The sequence below is a fragment of the Macaca fascicularis genome, chromosome 11 (genome assembly GCF_037993035.2).
Source record: "Macaca fascicularis isolate 582-1 chromosome 11, T2T-MFA8v1.1".
Taxonomy (NCBI): Eukaryota; Metazoa; Chordata; class Mammalia; order Primates; family Cercopithecidae; genus Macaca; species Macaca fascicularis.
Genome location: NC_088385.1, coordinates 64,262,189 through 64,282,572, shown reverse-complemented (window position 1 = coordinate 64,282,572; position 20,384 = coordinate 64,262,189). Strand labels below are relative to the sequence as shown.

Here is a 20,384-nt window from a genome sequence, read left to right as displayed (position 1 = left end):
GTTTTTTTTTTTTTCTGATGCAGTTCCTTTATTATCAGGAAACAGTGTCATTATCAAATTTCTCCTCAAAACATATACAGACTATACACAGCCCCCAGCCCATACCTCCCATCCCTGGGGCATCTTGTGCAGGGGACTGCAGCTGCCCCAATTTTTCTGGAAGGATAGAGACCCCTTAGGAAATGCAATCTGTGACGGATGAGATTCCCTACTCTTTAGGCACTAGAGTTGAGGAATTGTGTTTCCCCAGGCAAGGATCTCAGTAAGACACTCATATTGCCCACAGCCATGTTGGGGGGCCCAGAGGGAGGTGGGGTATGTCCAGAGCTGCCCCCCTGATCATGGGAAGGAGGAGGACTCAGCCCCTGGGCCTCATCCAGAATAGCCACAAAGTCCAGCTGAGTGTTGTCAAGATCAAGAGAGTCCAGAGGGTTACATACCTGTCCTTCGGGAGGAGGGTACAAGGCAGGACCCCCTCCTAACCTGCCCACCTCAGGATGGCCACAGCTGGGGTTTGTGCCTCCCACTTTGAGGGGCCCATAGCAAGTGGGCAATGGGGGCAGAAGTCGAGGTGGTGCTGCTGCCCTATGGGAAGCCCTGTTTGCCCCCACTACAAAATTTTCATGGCATGGTGAAGGGGTGGGATAGGAGCCTGACTTGTGATTGGGCAAGTTGGGTCCAAAGCCAGGTCCGTATGTGGTCACTGGAGCTTTAGCAGGGCTTGGGCTAACCTGGGAACCCCCCAGAAACTTGGGACTCTGGTAGGAAGGTTCCTGGGCTGAGGCATCTTCCCTGCCCCCACCCTCCCACAGCAGCTCCTGTTGAGACTGAACATAATTACACACAAGCTGAGCCTTGAGCTGCCCTGTGGAATGGGCGGGGGAATCAAAGTCCAGGCAAGGCCTGGGTTCTGAAGGAAGATAATCAGGGGGTGGCTGGGTATAGGGGCCTGACTGGAGATACTGGGGAGGAGGGGGCTGGGGGTAATGGGAAAAGAGAGGCTGTGGATGTGGGGGCCCCTCACTGGTGTGGGCATTGAGACAGGGTGCCAGTCCTGTGGAGTCAGACCCTACTGGGCACCCCTGTTCTGGCTTGACTTGCACTTGTCCATAATGTTCAAGTCGAGGACACTGGCTGTAGGCTCCACTTAGAGCCTTGGGGCCTGGGTACAGCCCAGAGTGGGAAGGGAACTCACCCCATGTTTCTTGGGTGGGGTCATGATATGAGGCCTGCTGGGGACAGGGGTTGGGGCCATAGTTGGTGGGTGGATCAGGCCCAAGAGGCAGAGAGCCTGGACCCCTCGCTCCATAAGGCTCAGCTGCTGCCCCTTCAGGTCCCCCAAATCCCAGAGTATCAGCAGGTGGGAAGTCCATATAGGGGTTCAGACCACTGCCCATTATGGAGGTCCCAACTTCTGGCTCTTCCTGTAGCCCTCTAGTATCCATGACAGCATTCTCAGTGATGCTGGGGGACTGTGGTGAGTAGACAGAGGTTGGGAGGTAAGGATCGAAGTTCTGTCCTCCCCCTGCCACAGTGGGTGTTGTATGGACACAGCCCAGGCTCTTGAACCTCTGGACTCTAGCTGGAGCAGGATGGTCAGCAGCCCGGGCTGGGTCACTGGCCCTCCGGGTGACCCCTGCATTGGGGTTGTATCCTGGATACTCGGCTCGGCTTCTCCAAGGAGGCATGGGAAGACCTCCTATCCGATCCAGGCTGGATGCTGCAGTGGGCGGAGTACCACCCCCTCTGACTGAAGCGTATCTTGCCCGGAGCAGGTAGTGCTGAGCAGGCATAAGGCCAGGCAGGGAGGATGCTCCATTCTCTGGTGGGGAGCCAGGGGGAAAAGGAGAGGCCAGGGAGGAGCGGCGGCTGACAGTATAGGCAGAGCTGATGCTGCTGGAGCTGCTGCTGCGGCGGTCAAGAGAAACTGGGGGGCCCACGCGGCGGGACACAGGGGTACCTGCAAGTGATGGGGAGAAAAGGTAGGATGGTCAAGGAGTCTCTAAATCTCACCCTGCCTCCTCCATGCAACAGCCTTGTCCTAGATTCCCAGGGATAAGCTCATTATCCCTAACCAGTCAGTTCTGTCTCCTACTTTTTCCATGTCTATTCTGTTTCTGGGTTACCAAAGATTCAGGGTTGCTATGAACAGTTGTGCAGGTTGTATGCTGCACAATCCTAGGGAACAGCATTCGAATCATAGCCTTTGCATACTTGTTTGTTTTGTTTTGTTTGAGACGGAGTTTTGCTCTTGTTGCCCAAGCTGGAGTGCAATGGTGCAATCTCTGCTCACTGCAACCTCCTTCTCCCAGGTTCAAGTGATTCTCCTGCCTCAGCTTCCTGAGTAGCTGGGATTACAGGTGCCCGCCACCATGTCTGGCTAGCCTTTGTGTATTTGTACATCACAACTATTTTCTGATAAACGGAAAGTGTATTGAGGAAGGAGATCTTTTTCTAATTATACAAAAGTGCCATGTGGCAGCCCTCAAGGGTGACTTCCTCCTCTCAACCTCAGGGCAGGTCCAGATCTCACCTTAGCCACACCTCCCACACCCAGGTCTCACCAGTGTGGGACAAGCTGGGCAGTTTGAGACCCCGGGTCCCTATTGGCCGTAGTTGATGCAGCTGGTCCAGCCTGAGGTTCTCAAGGCGGCGAAGAGTGGATAGACCAGTGCCAGCAATGCAAGGCCCCTCGTCCAAGCTGGAGAGGTCTTCAGTGCTGCCCCCCGCATTGCCAGCCATTTCTACACCGCTGTCTGTATTGGCTGCACTGCCTGCCGGGGAGTGGTCGCTGCTACAGGATGACTGGGCCCCAGGACTTGGCTGTGGCTTCTGTGGAGAAGATGAGGTCTGAGGGCAACACCCTTCCCCACAGCTCCTTCAACTTGATGAGTGGCTGAAGCCTGTGTCCCAGTGACTGCTGGGGTTCCAAGGAAGTTTGTAAGTGTAGAAAGGGCTAAGCAGGTAAGAGATAGGGGAGCAAACTGAATGTGAGACGTTTGATGAGAAGAACTTAGGCTGGAGCACGGACTGGCTGGACTCAAATTCTTGCTCTTAGTTCTATGACCTTGGGCTATTTCTCTATGCCTGAGTTTCTTCATCTGAAAATGGGACGAGTGAGTCCCTTTCTCATGAAGTTGCTGTGAGGAGTACATGAAATTATACATGTAAAAGGCTTGGAACATATACTAAGCGCTATTTAAGAAAGAGTTTGGGTTGGATGCATTGGCTCATCCTAGCACTGTGGGAAGCTGAGGTGGGAGGATCGCTTGATGCCAGGAGTTTGAGACCAGCCTGGTCAACATAGCGAGACTCCATCTCTACAAAAGAAGAAAAATTAGCCACGCATGATGGTGTGTGCCTGTAGTGCCTCACTCGAGCCCAGAAGTTCGAGGCTGCAGTGAGCTATGATTATGCCACTACACTCCAGCCTGGGTGACAGAGCAAGACCCTGTCAGAAAGAAAGAGAGAAAGAGAGAGAGAGAGAAAGGAAGGAAGGAAAGAAGGAAGGAAGGAAGGAGAGAGAGAGAAAGAGAGAGAAAGATTCTAAAATCTCTAGATTTGGGGAAGCCCAAAGAGCAACACTAAGACAAGAGACAGGCAGACTGGTCACAGAAGAGTGATTTCTATAGGAGGGGACGGATGGGTTGGGAAGTAACTAGAAAGATGTCCACAGGGTGGGCTGGGGTATGGAAGTGAGGGTTGCCTGGGCTCTCTCACCATGGCACCCTCTGGCACAGTCAGTCTGTTCTCCTCCCTGATGGGACCTCCTTCCCGCTCCCTCTTGGGCTCCACTGTAGAAATGGATGGTGCCCGAGGCAGGGGGCCATCCCCACGGTGCCGTTTGGTCACATGGGCGTCAGGACCATGCACTGTCTTGACATGTTTTCGCAGCGAGCTGGGATCTGTATAGCGTTTGGTGCAGCCAGGGAGCTTACACACATACGGCTTCTGTTGAGTGCAGAGTGGAGACAGAGGCAAATGGATCAAAGTGGAAGAATGCAGAAGAAATGGGAAAAAGTGATGACAACACGGGGGGCAGGGGAGGAGCACACAGCACCAAAGGAAGTAATGAGGGTGGAGGCCTCGGGTGGGAGTCAAAGATGCAGAGATTAAGTGGAGGGTTAGGAAAACTGACAGCCTGGGAAAGATGAGGAGGTGAACCCAGGGCTGTGAGGTCCCATAAATCCAGGGGATGGAGGGATCAGGGGTCTCCTCTAGATGGCATATTTTAGGTTAGCCCTTTGGCTGGTTAGAGGTTAGAGGTAGGAGGAGTGGTTAAGTGAAAATTCTGGGTTTCAGAAAAGCCTTTTCTGGGCGAATTATGTGGGGAGAGGGACTCACCTCTGTGGAGTGGGTGCTGGGCTAAGGGATTTCTTATGGGGCAATCTCCCTGGTAGGTAGCTTCTCAAGAGGGGAAGGTCTCTTAGTTGGGGCATTCACCTCATTGGAGTGGGTCCGATTCTGGTGCTTGGCTCGGTCACTGGCATTGCTGAAGGCTTTACTGCAGCCCTCATGCTCACACATGTATGGCTTCTCACCCGTGTGTGACCGCAGGTGCGTCTTCAGGTTTTCGAGGCGTGAGTATGACTTCCGGCACCCTTCAAACTGGGGGACATGCGGGGGTCAAAGGATAGTTCTCAGACAGAGGACATGGAGATGGAAGGAATCCTCAGTCTCCAAAAGGACACACATCAGAGAATATAACTCAAGATGAAAGGCACTGGGGCTTTGAGAGAATTCCCAAAACTAGGGGACAAGGGCAGGTAAGAACTTGGGGAAGGGAAGCAGTTGGAGGCACTCTCCCTGTGGGAATATAAAGATGCTAGAGCAATCTTCTGACCAAGCCAGGGCAGATTTCCCTGCATAGGGATCTTACGCCGTCCCAAGATGGGGTCATCTTGGGGGAACAGGCTGTTGTCCTTGATGCAGGGTTTATCCATTAGGCAGAGTAATAGGCACAGTACTGAAGGCCGACAATACTTTAAGAGGCCCACGAACATGTTTTAATGTCTTTAAAAAAAAATTTTTTTTTGAGACGGAGTTTTGCTCTGTCGCCCAGGCTGGAGTACAGTGGCATCATCTCAGCTCACTGCAACCTCCGCCTCCCGGGTTCAAGTGATTCTTCTGCCTCAGCCTCCCGAGTAGCTGGGACTACAGGCACACGCCACCACGCCCAGCTAATTTTTATATTTTTAGTAGAGAAAGTGTTTCACCATATTGGCCAGGCTGGTGTCGAACTCCTGACCTTGTGATCTGCCCGGCTCAGCCTCCCAAAGTGCTGGGATTACAGGTGTGAGCCACTGCTCCCGGCCTGTTTTTTGTTTGTTTGTTTTGAGACAGAGTCTCGCTCTGTCGCCTAGGCTGGAGTACAGTGGCATGATCTCGGCTCACTGCAATCTCCGCCTCCTGGGTTCAAGCTATTCTCCTGCCTCAGCCTCCCGAGTAGTTGGGATTACAGGCGGGCGACACTACGCCCAGCTAATTTTTTGTATTTTTAGTAGAGACAGGGTTTCGCCATGTTGGCCAGGCTTGTCTCCAACTCCTGACCTTGTGATTTGCCCGCCTCGGCCTCCCAAAGTGCTGGGATTACAGGCGTGAGCTACTGCGCCCAGCCTGGCCTGTTTAATTTCTTTTAAAATCAAGCGGAAAAAAAATGAGCTTTTACATCCAAGAGTGTTTTAATATATATCATTATATTCTTTATGCCAACACAGTCACACAAACATTATTTTTAATATTTGTTTATGGAAGAAAGGACTTACAAAAGCAAAAATCTGCGTTGGGCCCTACCTTGAAGGAGAGCCCCGATTTAGGAAGAGACCCTGGACTTGGGACCCTGGTGCCTCACCGTGCACTTGTGTGGCTTCTCGCCAGTGTGTCTGCGCATGTGCACCACCAGCATGTACTGGGCTTTGAAGGGCCTCAGCTCCCTGGAGCAGCCCCCCCAGTGGCACACGAACTCCTTCCGCTCCCCGTGGATGTGCTCGCTGTTGATATGCTGAGGGAGAAGATACAAAGGCTCTCCGAGGCTCCGCCATGCCCCCCAAGGTCCAGAACAGACCTTCCCTCCACTCCCTGTTCCTCTTCCACGACTGCAGCTCAAGGAGGAAGAGGCAGGAACAATATCATATCTCACATCTCAGGTCTTCCAGCTCCCTAAGGCAAAGTTACAACTTCTGAGCTTCTGCCTACCCAACTGAGCATTCAACCTCAGTCTCCTCTGACCTCCTGCCCTCAGCCAGATTCTACCATGTCCCACTCAGAATCTCCTAAAGTTTTCGGTTAGCCATTCCTGTTACCCCCTGGGGCTCACGTGCACCAGCTGCTCTTGGGAGTCAAATTCCTGGCTGCAGCCATCCCAGCGGCAGTCAGTCTCATACACAGATTCAGGCTCACGCTTCTCCTCTCTCTCAAGGTCCTCTCGCCCATCCAGCATTCCCAACAGGGAATCCTAGGGCAAGAGAGGCAATCTTAGGGTCACTTGGGTGACAGCTTTAGTTTTGCTCAGGTCCTAGAGGTAAAGCTCCCGCCCATCCCCTTACCTGTATGCCTGTGGAGTTGGGGCTGGACATATCACCTTCCAAGGGCTCCTCCCGGCACTTGCCAACCAGCATGTCCAGCTCAGACTTCAGCTTCCCCAGGGGAAGAGGTGACAGTGATGAGGGTGGAACTCAGCAGAAGGAAGAGGAAACCAAGCCAGGTCTTCCTGCCCTAAGTGCCCCCACCCAAGCAGCTGGAACCTCCTGGGTTTGGAAGGGACTTCCTCCTCAGACTACACTGGTGAATGGGATGGGCAAAAGATCCCATTTGGAAGTGTCTGACTCAACTGCAAGGAGTGAACCCCAGCACCCACACCTCTTTACTTTTCTAGTACTGAAAACTTATAACCCTTGTCCTTCTTCACCTTTCCCCTACAAAATCCACCACCCACCCACCCTGAGCTAAGGGAAATCAGGTAGCAATATGGGGACTCTCACCTGGCAAGTTGGGAGGGGTCCCCGGGACTGAGGGTGTGGGATCATCCCACCCCGGGCAGAGTCATGGGGACCACAAGGCTGGACTCCAAAGGAAGGCGAGGGCCCTTTTTGGTGATTCATCTGGGCTGGGAATCCCAGAGATGGGCTGAGGAGGAGAGAAGGAAGTTACTTAAGACAATCTGGAAGTCTCAGGAGGGATTGGGCTATTTGGAGGATTTCTGGAAGACTTGGGATTTGAAGTGGTTGAGGCAGTCCCAGGGAAGTACTGAGGAGAGTTGCCCTTGATTCAAATAGGGTCAGGTGGTTTGAGGGCTTGATACTTTTAATGGACTTGGGTAGGGGCTTTAGGGGCCTCTTGGCCCGGAGCTGACTGCACCTCATGGTGCTGATGGAGAGATGGCCATAAGAGCCTCCTGGAGATGTGCATCGCGAGTTGATGAAAGCTACGAGGGAGCTGGGTGAAGTGCGGATAACCGTCTGCAGGTCCAGGCTGGCGTCCGACAGAGGTGAAATGGACAGTGCCCGCTTCTTGGTCAACTTGACTGCACTCCGGGGAGAAGAAAAGAGTGGGCCTGGGGCAGGAGACACGGGAGATGGATATGGTAAAGGGGCATGTCTCTCCACACACCTAACCTATAGGTCCTGACTTGGCAAAACCAATGAGACTTGATTCTGCTTTGCTCTACTGATCCTATCTGTGACTTTTTTTTTTTTTTTTGAGACAGAGAGAGAGAGTCACACTCTGTCACCCAGGCTGGAGGGCAGTGGTGCCATCTTGCCTCACTGCAACCTCCACATCCCGGATTCAAGTGATTCTCCTGCCTCAGCCTCCCCTGTAACTGGGATTACAGGTGCACACCACCACGCCCGGCTAATTTTTGTATTGTTAATAGAGATGGGGTTTCACCATGTTGGCCTGGCTAGTCTTGAACTCCTGACCTCAAGCGATCTTCCTGCCACAGCCTCCCCCTAAAATGTTGGGATTACAGGTGTGAGCCACCACGCCCAGCCCCATCTGGGATTTCTTGATGGTGCTCTGACACCTCACATCTCCAAACATCTCCTCCTCCAAGTGAGATCCCCTGCCCTCCCACTTTCTCTTTCAGAACAAGTCAGAGAGGGGCAGAAAGGGGAGAGGTGTTGCCTGAGTCCTCACCCTCGGTGCAGCTGTTGGTCTCTCTGGCTGGCCCATAACTGTGGGGGCCAGACATGAGGTTAGCTTGGTGGCAGAAGGGCAGGCCAGACAGTCCTAGAAAAAAGAGACAGCTGGAATGGGAATGGAGGACATGTAAGCCTCACCTTAAAACCCCAGGCAGGACCTGATCCCAGGATTCCAGGTCCATATGACATGGGGCCTCAAATCTTGTAGATAGGAAACTGGCATGGGGCGGGGATGGGCCCAAGTGGGAGATCTGCCAAATCCTCAAGGCCCAGGAATTGGTATATACACTGACCTTCTGTCCCCACACTGGGGGCCCCCTGACTGGGGAGGGGCCGGAGACAGCAGGGCTCGCCATAGCTACTGACTGGTGGTGGGGTCATCGAGTTGAACATGGCGTCTCAGAGGAGGGTGTGGGGACACTGCAGAAAGGGAAGGTAGTTATGAAGGTGGAGGCAAATAGAGACGGTCAGACAGCAGTCTCAGGCACTGAATCCTGGGCACAGCATCCCTGGTGTCCCCAGCCCCTCTAAAACATCTGCCATGGAAATCGAGTTGAAAAGAGCATCACTGGGCCGGGCACGGTGGCTCACGCCTGTAATCCCAACATTTTGAGAGACTGAAGTGGGCGAATCACCTGAGGTCAGTTCAAGACCAGCCTGACCAACATAGTGAAACCCCCGTCTCTACAAAAATACAAAAGTTAGCCAGACATGATGGTGGGTGCCTGTAATCCCATCTACTCGGAAGGCTGAGGCAGGAGAATTGCTTGAACCGGGAGACAGAAGTTGCAGTGAGCTGAGATGGCACCACTGCACTCCAGCCTGGGTGACAGAGTGAGACTCCGTCTCAAAAAAAAAAAAAAAAAAAAAAAAAAAAGCGTCACTCAGCCAGGCAAGGCAAGGGGTAAGGGGAAATGTCCCAGAGAGGCAGAGGGAGTCTTATAGTCTGTGTAGTCTGGGGATCTTCTTGGGAACTGGTGGGAGCTTTGCCTGTGTGGTCTGTGTGGAGAGGGCATGTTTTGGATTGTGCCTATATTAACTTCAAGTTATTTTAGTAACATGGACCCTCTAATTCTTCTTGTTCTAACCCTGGGCCGGCTTTGAGGGGTGGGATGGAAGAATACGTGTGATGAATCTGACTTCAAGCACTGGGCCGCTCTGCTTGAGCCTGTTTCCCCTTCTCATACCCCTCTTGGGGGACAGCCCGTGTACAATCTCTGCAGTGTCCAGCAGAGGGAGCCCTAGCCACAGTCCCGACAGAGAGGCAGGTGGGGCCAGGAGGCAGCACAAGCGATCTGCCCTCTTCTTTTAGGCAGAAAACTGTGTGGAGGAGGAGGTAAGGTTCCTGAGGGGTCTCCTGAGTCTGTTGAGTACAAAGGTGAAAGCTGGTGTTATTCTGGGGTAGTTTAAATCGGGTCCAACTAATCTTTTTGGTCTCTGTTTTGGGGCAACAGGAAAGGAAGTATGAGGGGAGACTTGAGAGAATGAAAAAAACAATGTCGTCGTTATAAAAGAGCAGCGAGGAAGAAGGTGCTGCGGTTCGTTTTTCTCTTCAAACTCCAGTTTTGATTCCATCCCGGGTTTTCCGGTCTCCCGAGAATGAGGGTGGGGTGGGGCGGGGTGGGGTGGAGAACCACCGGGAGCGGGCCGGGCCGGCCGGCGCGGTGGGTGATCCCGGGATGCTGGGATTTAGGGTGAGGGCGGGGTGAGATGGGGAGCGGAACCCGGACCCCGCGACCCAGTCCGAGCCCGGCAGCCTGGGCTGTACCCTTCCTAACTCCTCCTTTTCCAGCCGAGATGCGGATCCCGCATCCAAGACCTCCCAACTCGACCTTGGCACTAATGTTGGGGGCGGGGGGCACAGCTGGCTGGCAGCTGGATGGGGGGACACTTCTCCCGCCTCCTTCCCTCTATGACTCACCCAGGGGAAGGAGGCAAGTTCGCAAATGATCCCCAAACACTAGAGACTCCCCCAAACTTGCCTACTCAGTCATCTTACTGCCCAGCCGCCGAAGAGCCTCCAAGGAAATGGGGCGACATCCCTCCTCGCCCACGCGTGCCACAGCCCACCCACATCTCCCCTTCAGACTAGTAAAAGGAAAGTGTTGCCAACTTTTTTAGCTTCGGTAAAGTTTTTCTGGGGTGTGAGAGTTCGGGATGGGACAGGGAGCTCTAGGGTTCCCCTGCCGGAGCCCCAAACCATCTTCGGTGTCTCCCTGTTTTCCAGCGTCCCCCTCGCACCCCCGCTCCCCAACTCCCAGGAGTCGGCTCCGCCCCCCTACTCCCGGTCCCGCCTTCCCCGCCCCCGTGCCTCCTCGGCCCACCCAAGTCGCCGCCGCAGGCACTGGCTGCAGACGGCTCTGCTCCCCCCGCCCGCCCCGGGAGCCCAGTCGAGCGAGCCGTAGGGGTGGGGGCTGAGGGGAGGGACACATTCTTCCCTCCTCCTCTCAGCGCATCCGGAAAGCAGGCAGTGGCGCCCAGGGGGGCACTACTGGAGAGTGGGGGGTTCCCGTTGATGAGGTGAGAAAGGGAGAAGAATCCAGAAAGTATGGGGGAGAGAAAGGAGAGAAAGTGACTGGGTCAATAAAATTAGGTGTGTATGGGGAGGAGGAGTGGCCAGGACACCTTAGGTTCCTGGTTATCGCAACTGGCTTCCCAAGGGTTAACCCCTCCAGACCCCCGGGAACCCCCTGGTGACGTCAAGGGCGGGGATGCCAGGGAGATAATGGTGGAGGGGGAGAGGTCTCTGGACCCCGCCCCCTAGGGAAAACCACCCTTATTCTGACCCTTACATCTCCCCCGGGAAACCGTCCGCCTTCTCCCTCTACTGGAACGTAAAGACCTATCCTAGAAGACCCCAGCTCTCCAGAACCCTAAAACCCTCAGTCCCCAGGCTCTACGGGGTCCCCTTTCCCTAATCCTGTCCCGAAAGCTAGCTGCCCAGGGCTGATTGTTTCGGGGTCATGGGGCCTGAAAGAGGATTCAGAGCGGGGAGCAAGGGCAGGCAGGGTGGTCTGAGCCAGAGGAGGGGCCTCGATCCCCAGCTCCCGTTTGGGCGGGGGGCCAACGGGGATACACAGGCTGGCAGTGGCCAGTGGTCCCGCCCAGCCCCGGTAGGGGTCTCCCTGCCGCTGGCTCCCGCTGCCCCGGTGGTCCTAAGGTCAGAGGGTCAAGACAAGGTCTCCCCGGCTCCTCCTGAGCGCCTTGCCCACAGGCCTTTGGGACTCAGGAGTCCAAAATTGCCTGGAGTCATTCTAGGGCCTTCACTAGACCTTGGACAGCCCCCACTCCCAGACCCCTTCCTAGTCCAGAAGACACTCCTTTCCCCCAAAACACAAGCATCCACTGGCACATCTGTCACAAGACAGGTCAAGGATTCAAGCCTGGCTGGCCCCTAGTAGTTCTGTTGCCTCCCACACACCCGTCCCCACCCCACCTGGAGCTCCCTCCTTTGCAGTCCCCTCCTTTCAGGAACACTGACGTCTTCCTGCCCCACGCGCAGACACACACCTGGAGTTCCTTCTCTACAACGCAGACCTCCAACTAGCCATCCCTCCAGCCTCTTCAGCTCAACCGCATGAAAGTGAGATATTTCTAATATATAGGAGAGGCGGAGACAAAGACCCACGGTTCCCTGAGACAGAGATACACAGACTGACAGAAGAAAAAAAGGAAGAAAAAGAAGATTTAGAGAAAGATACAAGTGATAAATTTGGAGTTTCTAATGTCTCACTCCAGACTCTCCCACCCCTATTTTGCCTCTATGTCCTGGGTCTGGGATGAGTCCCTAGGAAGCTGAGCATCCCCTCAGGCCCCCTCCCCCACTGCTCCCAGGTGGTCCCCCGCCTGCCCCTCCTTCTCACCTCTGTCTGGGCGCTGGGCTCGGGATGCGCGGTCCAGGGCTGGAGTCTGGGCTGGGGGGTGTGCGGTGGGGAGGGGGGGCGGAGAGGGCCACGGCAGCGCAGCCTCGATGCCACCCCCACCCCCCCAACCTGGCCCCCAGCCCTCCCGCCGGCCCAGCCCGCCGGGCCGCAAGCCCGGACCACCCGCGAGAAGCGCAAACTTTTTTTTTCCCTTTTGCAAAAACTTTTTCTCGCTCCAGCCGCTGGCGCGCCGCCGCTCTTCCCGCTCGCCCCTCACCTCCCTTCTATTTCCCTCCCTCTTGCTGTTCTGGAGGATGAGGCGGGGTAGCTGGAAGCAAGAGAGGGGGTGCCGGGCTTATTGCACCCCCAGGACCCCCAGGATCCTCCCCCTCCCTTGAGGGACCCTATACTGCCTACGCCCCCCCAACCCCCTCCCCCCCCCCCCCCCCCGCTGAACACGCTGCTGTTGGTAGGTAGTAAATCCCGGCTTGGATTTTTGGATCGGCTGGTCCCAAAGAGGCTCCCACAACCAGATTGAGGAAAATATTGCAGGGCAAGGGGAGTTCAACTGAGAACGATAATAGTGGAGGTGGGGTAGTCGCCTTTGGTTGGTGCTAACTGAGCATTCTGTCATCCTGTGGTTTATCGGCAGGCCTCACCCTTTGGATGGAACTTGGAGCTGCTGGGGCAGAGCTGGGGTTTGGGGCAAATCAAGTTGAGGGGTTGGGGGCTCTGGCAGAAGGTGAGGAGTCTATGGAGCATAAAAGCAAGGAGCAGCGGCTGAGGCTCTGGATGCAGGGTGTGTGTTCATGAGGTCACCAAGGAGCACTGGGACTGAAGCCCCTTTCCGGGGAACCCCGGCTCTGCGTCTCGAAGTTCTGGAGACTGAGGCCCCTCTGCACCACGCCACTGCAGGCTCTAGCCGCTCTTCCAGGCTTTCTACTCCCTCTGCTGGCCGTTCTCACACATGACAACCGCTCGGAGTCGAAGCAGAAGAGCTGGGGGAGCTGAAGGAGGAGCCCAAACAGGTCCCCTCACTAAAGCCCATTTAGAAGCCCAGGAGGTGGATAGGTGAGCTCAGAGAAACGCAGAGGCAGAGATTGCTATGCCCAGCGGTACTGCCTGACAGGGAAGTGCCCTGCCTCTTTAGATTTGCGTTGCCATCGTGACTGGATATAGGGGAGGGGCAGCATTTCAGTCTCTGATTTTTATGAGAAAGAGGAGAAAGCATGATAGAGAAAAGGAGCACCCTCTCCCCTTTTTTTCAACCTCACAGGCAGACCTCCCACATTCTAGCTCTGCTTCCAAGAACCACCCCCTTGGGTCTGGAAGGTCAGTGGGTTAACTGTTCAGTCTGAGAGTCAAGGGGGAAAAGAAAAGGTGAAGGTAGGAGGAGGTCAGGGACTTTGACCCAGACTAGTTATCCCCAGAGGGTCAGAGACCCAGCTTAATCAGACCAGACTAATGGTCACTGAAAAAAAGGCACCCCACATGCTCCTGTCCCAGCCTCAAGCCCCTTCTTCCAGAGGAGCTATTTATGTATGTAGGTATGTATGCATTTATTTTTGTTTGGGATGGGGTCTCACTATTTGCCCAGGCTGGAGTGCAGAGGCTATTCACAAGTGTGATCATAGCCTTGAACTCCTGGGTTTAAGCGGTCTTCCCACCTTAGGCTCCCAAGTAACTGGGACCACTGGTGCCCAGCAAGAGGAGCTCTCTTAGAACACGTTACTTTCTTCTCCCCACCCAGTTCTGTAGACCAGTGAGTCTCAAACTTTTTGGTTTCCTCTATACTCTTAAAAGTCATTAGGTCAGTCACGGTGGCTCAGACCTGTAATTCCAGCACTTTGGAAGGCCAAGGCAGGCAGATCACCTCAGGTCAGGAGTCCGAGACCAGCCTGGCCAACATGGCGAAACCCTGTCTCTACTAAAAATACAAAAAAATAGCTGGGCGTGGTGGCGCAGACCTGTAGTCCCAGCTACTTGGGAGGCTGAGGCAGGAGAATCGCTTGAACCTGGGAGGTGGAGGTCGCAGTGAGCCGAGATCACGCCACTGCACTCCAGCTGGGTGACAGAGTGAGACTCTGTCTCAAAAAAAAAAAAAAAATCATTCACTACATTAGAAATTAAAACTGAAAAAGACTAACACAAGACTATACAAGCACACATTCCATTAACAATGATGTCAGAAAGATGATGTAATCACATGTCACACAGCTTCTGGAAAACTCCACTGTACAATTTTGAGATAATGAGAATTCAAAAGGCAAATAACATGTTAGTATTATTATGAAAATAGTTTTGACTTTGTGGACACCCCTGAAGAGGGACCTCCCAGAAGCCTACGGAACACACTTGGAGAACTGTTGCTCCGGACCATCACCTGAACCCTTCTTTATGAGTCACATTTATTGATTTTCTTTCTCTTTTTTATTAAGAAAGTATAAGCCAGGCGCGGTGGCTCAGGCCTGTAATCCCAGCACTTTGGGAGGCTAAGTCGGGTGGATCACGAGGTCAAGAGATCGAGACCATCCTGGCCAACATGTTGAAACCTCGTCTCTACTAAGAATACAAAAATTAGTGGGCACCTGTAATCCCAGCTACTCAGAAGGCTGAGGCAGGAGAATCACTTGAAACTGGGAGGCGGAGTTTGCAGTGAGCCGAGATCGTGCCACTGCACTCTAGCCTGATGACAGAGCGAGACTCCGTCTCAAAAAAAAAAAAAAAAAAAAAAAAGAAAGGAAAAAGAAAAGAAAAAAGAAAGTATAAATGCTTGTCTCCCAGTGGGTCCTGTCCCCTGGGAAAAACCAGGGAACTTCTTAGGCTTAGTACCTCTCTTTCCTGACTCCTGTTTCTGGGGGTCCTCTAAGCATCCTCCCTCAGCATCTTGCCCATCTCCCTCTTGACCCTCCCTTAAGACGCTTCAACAGGCCTTACCTTGGGCCAGCCTGCTTACCCTGCTTCAAGCCTGCTGGACCATCTATCTGCTTCCTCCTCCCCTCACTTAAGGACTTTCTCATCTTGGGAGAGGCTAATTTTTCTCTGCCTTCCCTCCCTCCCTCCCTAGTCCCTGACATCTTACAGGACTTAGGGCAGGAAAATCATGCTTTCTGAGTAGACCCCTTTAGAACAAATGCTTTACCCATCTGCCAACACATCAGCCAACCTGGAACAAGCCAGAGTCTCAGACAAGAAAGTGCCCATTTGGGTTCCATAGGGGTCAAGTGAGTCATATTGCCAGGTGGTTGTTGGGTTGGGGTGTGGGTCAGGAATCTGATGCCTCCAGCCGCAGATGCCCTGTGCCTGGGAAACTTCATCTTGGTCTCTTCACTCCAAAGCCCCAGGTCCTCTTGCTAGCTGCAGCCACAGGCCTCCACCACCATATCTGGCACATCCGTCTTGACCACATTGCCATTATGATCCAGGTAGAGGAGAGAAAGGGGCCTTCGGGCAGTAGGGACACAGCAGGAGGTACTGGCAGGCCAAGGATTGTTGGCTTTGAGGAGGCTGAAGACGGCAGAATGGAAAGAGGCAGCAATGCCCGGGCTGCCAGCCAGGTGGGGAGGGCACTGCCCACTGCAGTAATTCAGCTGGTACCCCTCGGGCTGCAGTATCCAGTCTTGCCATCCCAGTTCCTGGAAGTCTACGTAATGATCTCGCCTGCAACATAAGGGGGTTGCAGGCTCACAGGTGGGGGTCCTCCTCCTGGCCCGACCTGCTCCAGGCTCATTGGCTCGGATCTTAAGCTCTAGGAAGGGCTGCTGGTGTCCTGCTGTGTCCAGGAGCCGCCTTGGTTGTCCAGTAACTGTGCTGTTGTTGCCTTCTAGGGGTCTGCAGTCTAGTTGCAGTTTCAGGACACCAGACTTCTCACCCCTCAAGCCACTAGAGGGCAGAGTTAAGGCATGCCAGCCCAGGTTGGTGATGTGGTGCTCAGCCAAAAGGGTGCGGGACCTTTGGTGCCTCCTCCTTGGTCCCCATCGGAAGATCCTCAAGCAAAGAGTGCCAGGAAGGGTGGGGAGCATGTGCAGCCACAGGCGGGCATGGTACAGGTGATGGGACCGAGGAGTGGACAGGTGAAAGGTAAGCAGGGAGCTGTAGGCTGAAGTGGAGTCTGCCCGAAAGACAGAGAAGGGAAAGAACATGTGAGCAGAGATGAAGCTCTCCTCTGAGACTCCCCAAGCCCTGCCCACTGATCTCCCTCGAACCCACCTTTAGAAAAGTAGAGATTGCTTTGTGTCCTCTGCAACCAGTCCCTGCCCCACCTCCTCCTTCTCCTGCCACACCCCACTCCCTCTGGTGCTCCTGCCAGGCTCCCCTTCTGCCTCCCTTTACCTGTCTGCTCTCTGCCTGTTGCTCTCTCCATCACCCACCTGTGACAGTAGCAAAGCTGATGACCTCCTCCCCATTCCCTGGAGCCACACTCCCCGGCTGTAGTCTCCGGAGGGCTCTGGTCAGCGCTGCCTGGGGTGGAGGATGAGTTATTCTGGGACGACTGGTCAGATGCAACCCCTCCAGGATTTGCTGCTTGGCTAGCTCCAGCACCAGAGCTCGTTCTGCTTGGGGTGCCAGTTTGGAGCCCCCACAGGAGGGACACACAGACCCTGTCCCCTGTGCCCGCACCAGTGTCCACAGCAGCACCAGCCAGAGCTGGACAACAGGGAGCCCCATGCTCCTGATGAATGGCCCTGGTTCGGGAGCCTCGGATGGCAGTTGCTCCGTCTGTTGAGTCAGATTGCTGGGGGCCAATGAAGGCACAGTGACAGCAGACACCACTGCCACACCCACCCTTGGCCAAGGGTAGAGCCACCTGTCTTCTATTGCCTGGGACTCAGGAAGGCTGAAAGTAGATCATCTGATGGATAGCTGTGCTTGACCCTCACAGCTCATGTCTGGCTACTGACCTGGGGCCTCTTTAGAGCCAGCTGCCTGGGGCTTCCAAACCTAGTGGTCAGCCAGCCGACCTACCCTCTGAGTCCCAGGATTGGCCAGCTGTGCTGCCCATCAGGCCCCTGCAGGGGGTGGAGGTCCTCCTCCCCACCAGCTCAGGTTTCACCATCTGGCCATGGTGACTGGGCCTGAAGTAGGGGTATGGGGGTGGGGGGGTGCAATGTGGACACGCATGATGCAAGAAAGAGGATGATTTCACATGCTCAGTCCCCAAGGTCTGGAACTCGGGGGAGGGAACGCCTTATGAGCCAGGTGGGGAAGGGCAATTTTCCCTCATACCTCTAGTCTTTCTAGCTTCACCACTGCTGTAGCAGTTTCCATGAGGCAGCTGTGAGTTCCAGTGGGTATTTCTCTGGGGCCCTTAGGCCAGAAGGAAAATTCTGGTCTCTTTATTTCTAGCATTGATGTTGGGACAGGGGTGAGGGGTTGGGTGGGTCGGAGAATGGAATCCTCTTGCTCAGGCCCAGATGGCAGTGCCACGAGGCACAGAAGTCACCCCCTGACCCTGCCTGTGCTGGCCGCCCAGAGTCCAGTTGGCCTGCAGCATGATGTGGAGGAGGGCCAGAGCGGGGGGGTTGGGGTGGGGAATGTGTTCCTGTGATGTCTGGGGAAGCCCAGAGAGGTGGTGGTGGTGGTGATGCAATCTTGCACAGGGCAGGGTCCATCAGGACTGTCAAGGGGCATGACACTTGGGAGGGCATATACCCAGCTGCCACTTCTCTTTCAAGTGACTGTGAGAGTTGCCTAAATTTGGGGCATCCTAGAAGTAGTGCCAGGTCTTTTTTTTCTTAAATTTTTGAAATTTAAATTTTATTTTATTTTATTTAGGTAAGGTCTCAATCTGTTGTCCAGGCTGGAGTACAGTGGCACAATCATTGCTCACTGCAGCCTTGAACTCCTGGGCTCAGGCAATCCTTCTGCCTCAGCCTCCTTAGTAGCTGGGACTTCAGGTGCACACCACCACACCTGAATAATTTTTAAATTTTTCATAGAGATGGGGTCTCGCTATGTTGCCCAGGCTGGTCTTGAACTCCTGGGCCCAAGCAATCCACTTGCCTTAGCCTCCTAAAGTGCTGAGGTTATAGGCGTGAGCCACTGCACCACCCTTCAGGCCTATTAATGGGGGTAGAAAATGGAGCTTTAAGAGCTATTGACAACAAAGCAAGGCAAGTACAGCAGTCTTGGTTCCCAGTCTCAGCCCTCCTGACCACATTTCCTCACTGGCTTTATTTTTTATTTTAGTTTTTTTATTTTTGAGACAGGGTCTCACTTTGTCATCCAGGCTGGAGTGTGGTGGCCTGGCTCACTGCAGCCTCGACCTCCGGGGTTAAGTGATTCTTCCACCTCAGCCTCCAGAGTAGCTAAGTCTACAAGTGCGTGCCACCACGCCAGGCTAATTTATTTTTTATTCTTTTGTAGAGACAGGGTCTTGTTGTATTGCCCAGGGTGGTCTCAACGATCCTCTCACCTCAACCTCCCAAGGTGCTAGGATTATAGACATGAGCCACTGCACCCAGTCCTCACTGGCTTTAAATGGGGGAACCCAGACCCCTCCACCTTGAATTCATGAGGGTGGGCCTCATGCTAGCTTTTCTCCTTAGTTTCTCCAAGAAGCTTGACAGGGAGAAAGCTGTGGGGGAAGTGGGTGTGATTTGGAAATGCGTCCTTACTCCACTTTGTTCATCTCCCCTCTATTTAGATGATGGGGGCTGTCAAGAGAGACTATTAGATCTGGGGAACTGGGGTCCTACTTGGAGGGCTGGGCCCCAGTACCACCAGTGTCCACCATGTGGCAGTGCCGTGCCTCTGGACAGCAGCTGGCTTGTAGCTGGCTGGAGCTTCCCAGGGACAGGGAAGGGGCAGCTCTGGGAAATGCAGCAATGAAGAGTGCTCCTTGACCTCTCCCTCTGGGGACCCTGCCTCACCCACAAGAGACAGGGACACGCTGGTTCCTCTGTTCTTTCCCCATCACACTGCCAGAGAAGAGAGACTGTCTCCAGGATCCACATCACTGCTACCTTTGGTTTTGGACTTCCTCACACAAACACGTGTCAATGGAGCTTGGTGATGTACCAGGCTTTTCCTAGAACCTCAGGGCACTATTTGGTGGGGGTGGAGTGGGGTGGGGGCGCACTGAGACACTTAGATCCTCCTGTCCACCCTTCATTTCTCCCCACGTTCTGAAACACATTCAAGAGCTCTGTCCAGTGTTCTCCTCAGCTCCCAACTCCCATTCTGTTGGTCGGGCTGGTAAATGACAGCCCTCTACCCCCTCTGGTCTGGAACATCGGGTCGGCAAAGTGGAGGTATCTATCCATGGTGGTGCCTCAGAAAGCTTACCTGTTGGTATCAGTAGGCAGTCGGGGAAGTGACAAGAAGTGGCTGCAGGAGTCACTGACCCCATCTCTCCCCACCCTCACTGTCAAGTGCCCCCAATTTCCAGCTCTTCCCACCTCCTTGCTGCTGCGCCTGGCTTGGCCCTACCTCCCCACTGACACTTACGTCAGAGCTCAGCTATAAATACGCTCTTAGCATCTTAGTCACTTTTCCCAAGAAGTGCTCCTGGGTTATAAATACCCCAGCCATCTGCCTCACTGCCTGCCCTACCACCAACCTGGTTGGGGGCTGGGGGATAGCGATAGGCTTGGGGGTGAGTAAGGAAGTAGAAGACAGGCTTGGGGGTGAGTAAGGAAGTAGAAGACAGGCTTGGGGGTGGGTAAGGAAGTAGAATAAGCGAAACGGGAGTGGTTATCTTGCTCAAATGAGAAGAGCCTGAAGGAGTCCAGAGGTAGGAGCTAGGAAGCTCTAGGAGAAAATGTTTGAAGGAGGCAGACCCACTCTTTCCCCTTTTTACAAAAGGCAGAGCCAAAACAGAAAGGGAATAATGATGATCCTGTTTTTATTTAAAAGTAGGCTATTTTGGGCGCAGTGGGTGGCTCACACCTGTAATCCCAGCACTTTGGGAGGCCGAGACGGGCGAATCATGAGGTCAGGAGATTGAGACCATCCTGGCTAATGCGGTGAAATCCCATCTCTACTAAAAACACAAAAAAATTAGCCGGGCGTGGTGACGGGCACCTGTAGTCCCAGCTACTCGGGAGGCTGAGGCAGGAGAATGGCGTCAACCCGGGAGGCGGAGCTTTCAGTGAGCCGAGATTGCGCCACTGCACTCCAACCTGGGTGACAGAGTGAGACTCCGTCGCAAAAAAAAAAAAAAAAAAAAAAGGAGGCTATTTTGTTCATCATGGATTTTTTGCATTAATTTTGACTTTTAAAAAATTGCATTAAAGTCCTATCTTGATTAATAAATTTTTCACCAGCCCCTTAAAATTTAGCACCCCCGCCAGGTGAATGACTCACTTTGCCTTATCCCAGTCTTGGCCCTGGGAACTAAGCTGTAGTTGGGAAGGAGGTTAGATCTGGGGGCCGGGGG

General features: G+C 54.0%; 2 protein-coding genes and 1 long non-coding RNA gene across 8 annotated transcripts; 1 reads left to right on the top strand and 2 right to left on the bottom strand.

Moving 5' to 3' along the window:
- Window position 1: 1 nt before the first annotated feature.
- GLI1 (GLI family zinc finger 1) lies at window positions 2–12,313 on the bottom strand. 5 transcript variants are annotated; one of them, XM_045366573.3, is made up of 12 exons: window positions 12,005–12,313; window positions 8,435–8,561; window positions 8,137–8,229; window positions 7,357–7,552; window positions 6,981–7,125; window positions 6,546–6,635; window positions 6,317–6,454; window positions 5,852–6,001; window positions 4,444–4,608; window positions 3,721–3,951; window positions 2,565–2,832; window positions 2–1,960 (listed from the first exon to the last, which is right to left on the bottom strand). In XM_045366573.3, exons 2-12 carry the CDS (start codon window positions 8,532–8,534, stop codon window positions 216–218), a joined length of 3,321 nt encoding a protein of 1,106 aa, XP_045222508.2. In that variant the 5' UTR covers window positions 8,535–8,561; window positions 12,005–12,313; the 3' UTR covers window positions 2–215. The 5 variants fall into 5 exon arrangements, with proteins under 5 accessions (XP_045222508.2, XP_073863377.1, XP_065380554.1 ...); XM_074007276.1 differs by lacking the exon at window positions 2,565–2,832; XM_065524482.2 differs by lacking the exon at window positions 3,721–3,951.
- Window positions 9,391–10,255, top strand: LOC102136202 (uncharacterized). The gene is made up of 2 exons (XR_282002.5): window positions 9,391–9,477; window positions 9,596–10,255. It is a non-coding gene; the product is annotated as an uncharacterized lncRNA (long non-coding RNA).
- A 1,864-nt stretch (window positions 12,314–14,177) lies between the features above and the next one.
- On the bottom strand, window positions 14,178–19,444 carry INHBE (inhibin subunit beta E). Of its 2 annotated transcripts, none has more exons than XM_074007289.1 (2): window positions 19,292–19,444; window positions 14,178–16,115 (listed from the first exon to the last, which is right to left on the bottom strand). In XM_074007289.1, the coding sequence occupies exons 1-2, from the start codon at window positions 19,353–19,355 to the stop codon at window positions 15,358–15,360; spliced, it is 822 nt and encodes a 273-aa protein (XP_073863390.1). In that variant the 5' UTR covers window positions 19,356–19,444; the 3' UTR covers window positions 14,178–15,357. The 2 variants fall into 2 exon arrangements, with proteins under 2 accessions (XP_073863390.1, XP_005571376.1); XM_005571319.5 differs by lacking the exon at window positions 19,292–19,444 and adding an exon at window positions 16,375–16,918.
- Between the last annotated feature and the right edge of the window lie 940 nt (window positions 19,445–20,384).

What these genes read in the sequence shown, in the direction of transcription:
- GLI1 (XM_045366573.3), bottom strand. Translation starts at nt 8,534, where the DNA reads ATGTTCAACTCGATGACCCCACCACCAGTCAGTAGCTATGGCGAGCCC. An exon ending in GACCCCTCCCAACTTGCCAG is followed by an intron (nt 6,636 to 6,980) that starts GTGAGAGTCCCC and finishes CCCCTGGGGAAG; the next exon opens with CTGAAGTCTGAGCTGGACAT. An exon ending in CTGTGCCAGAGGGTGCCATG is followed by an intron (nt 2,833 to 3,720) that starts GTGAGAGAGCCC and finishes TCTTCTCCACAG; the next exon opens with AAGCCACAGCCAAGTCCTGG.
- INHBE (XM_005571319.5), bottom strand. Translation starts at nt 16,672, where the DNA reads ATGGGGCTCCCTGTTGTCCAGCTCTGGCTGGTGCTGCTGTGGACACTG. An exon ending in CAGCTTTGCTACTGTCACAG is followed by an intron (nt 16,116 to 16,374) that starts GTGGGTGATGGA and finishes TCTTTCGGGCAG; the next exon opens with ACTCCACTTCAGCCTACAGC.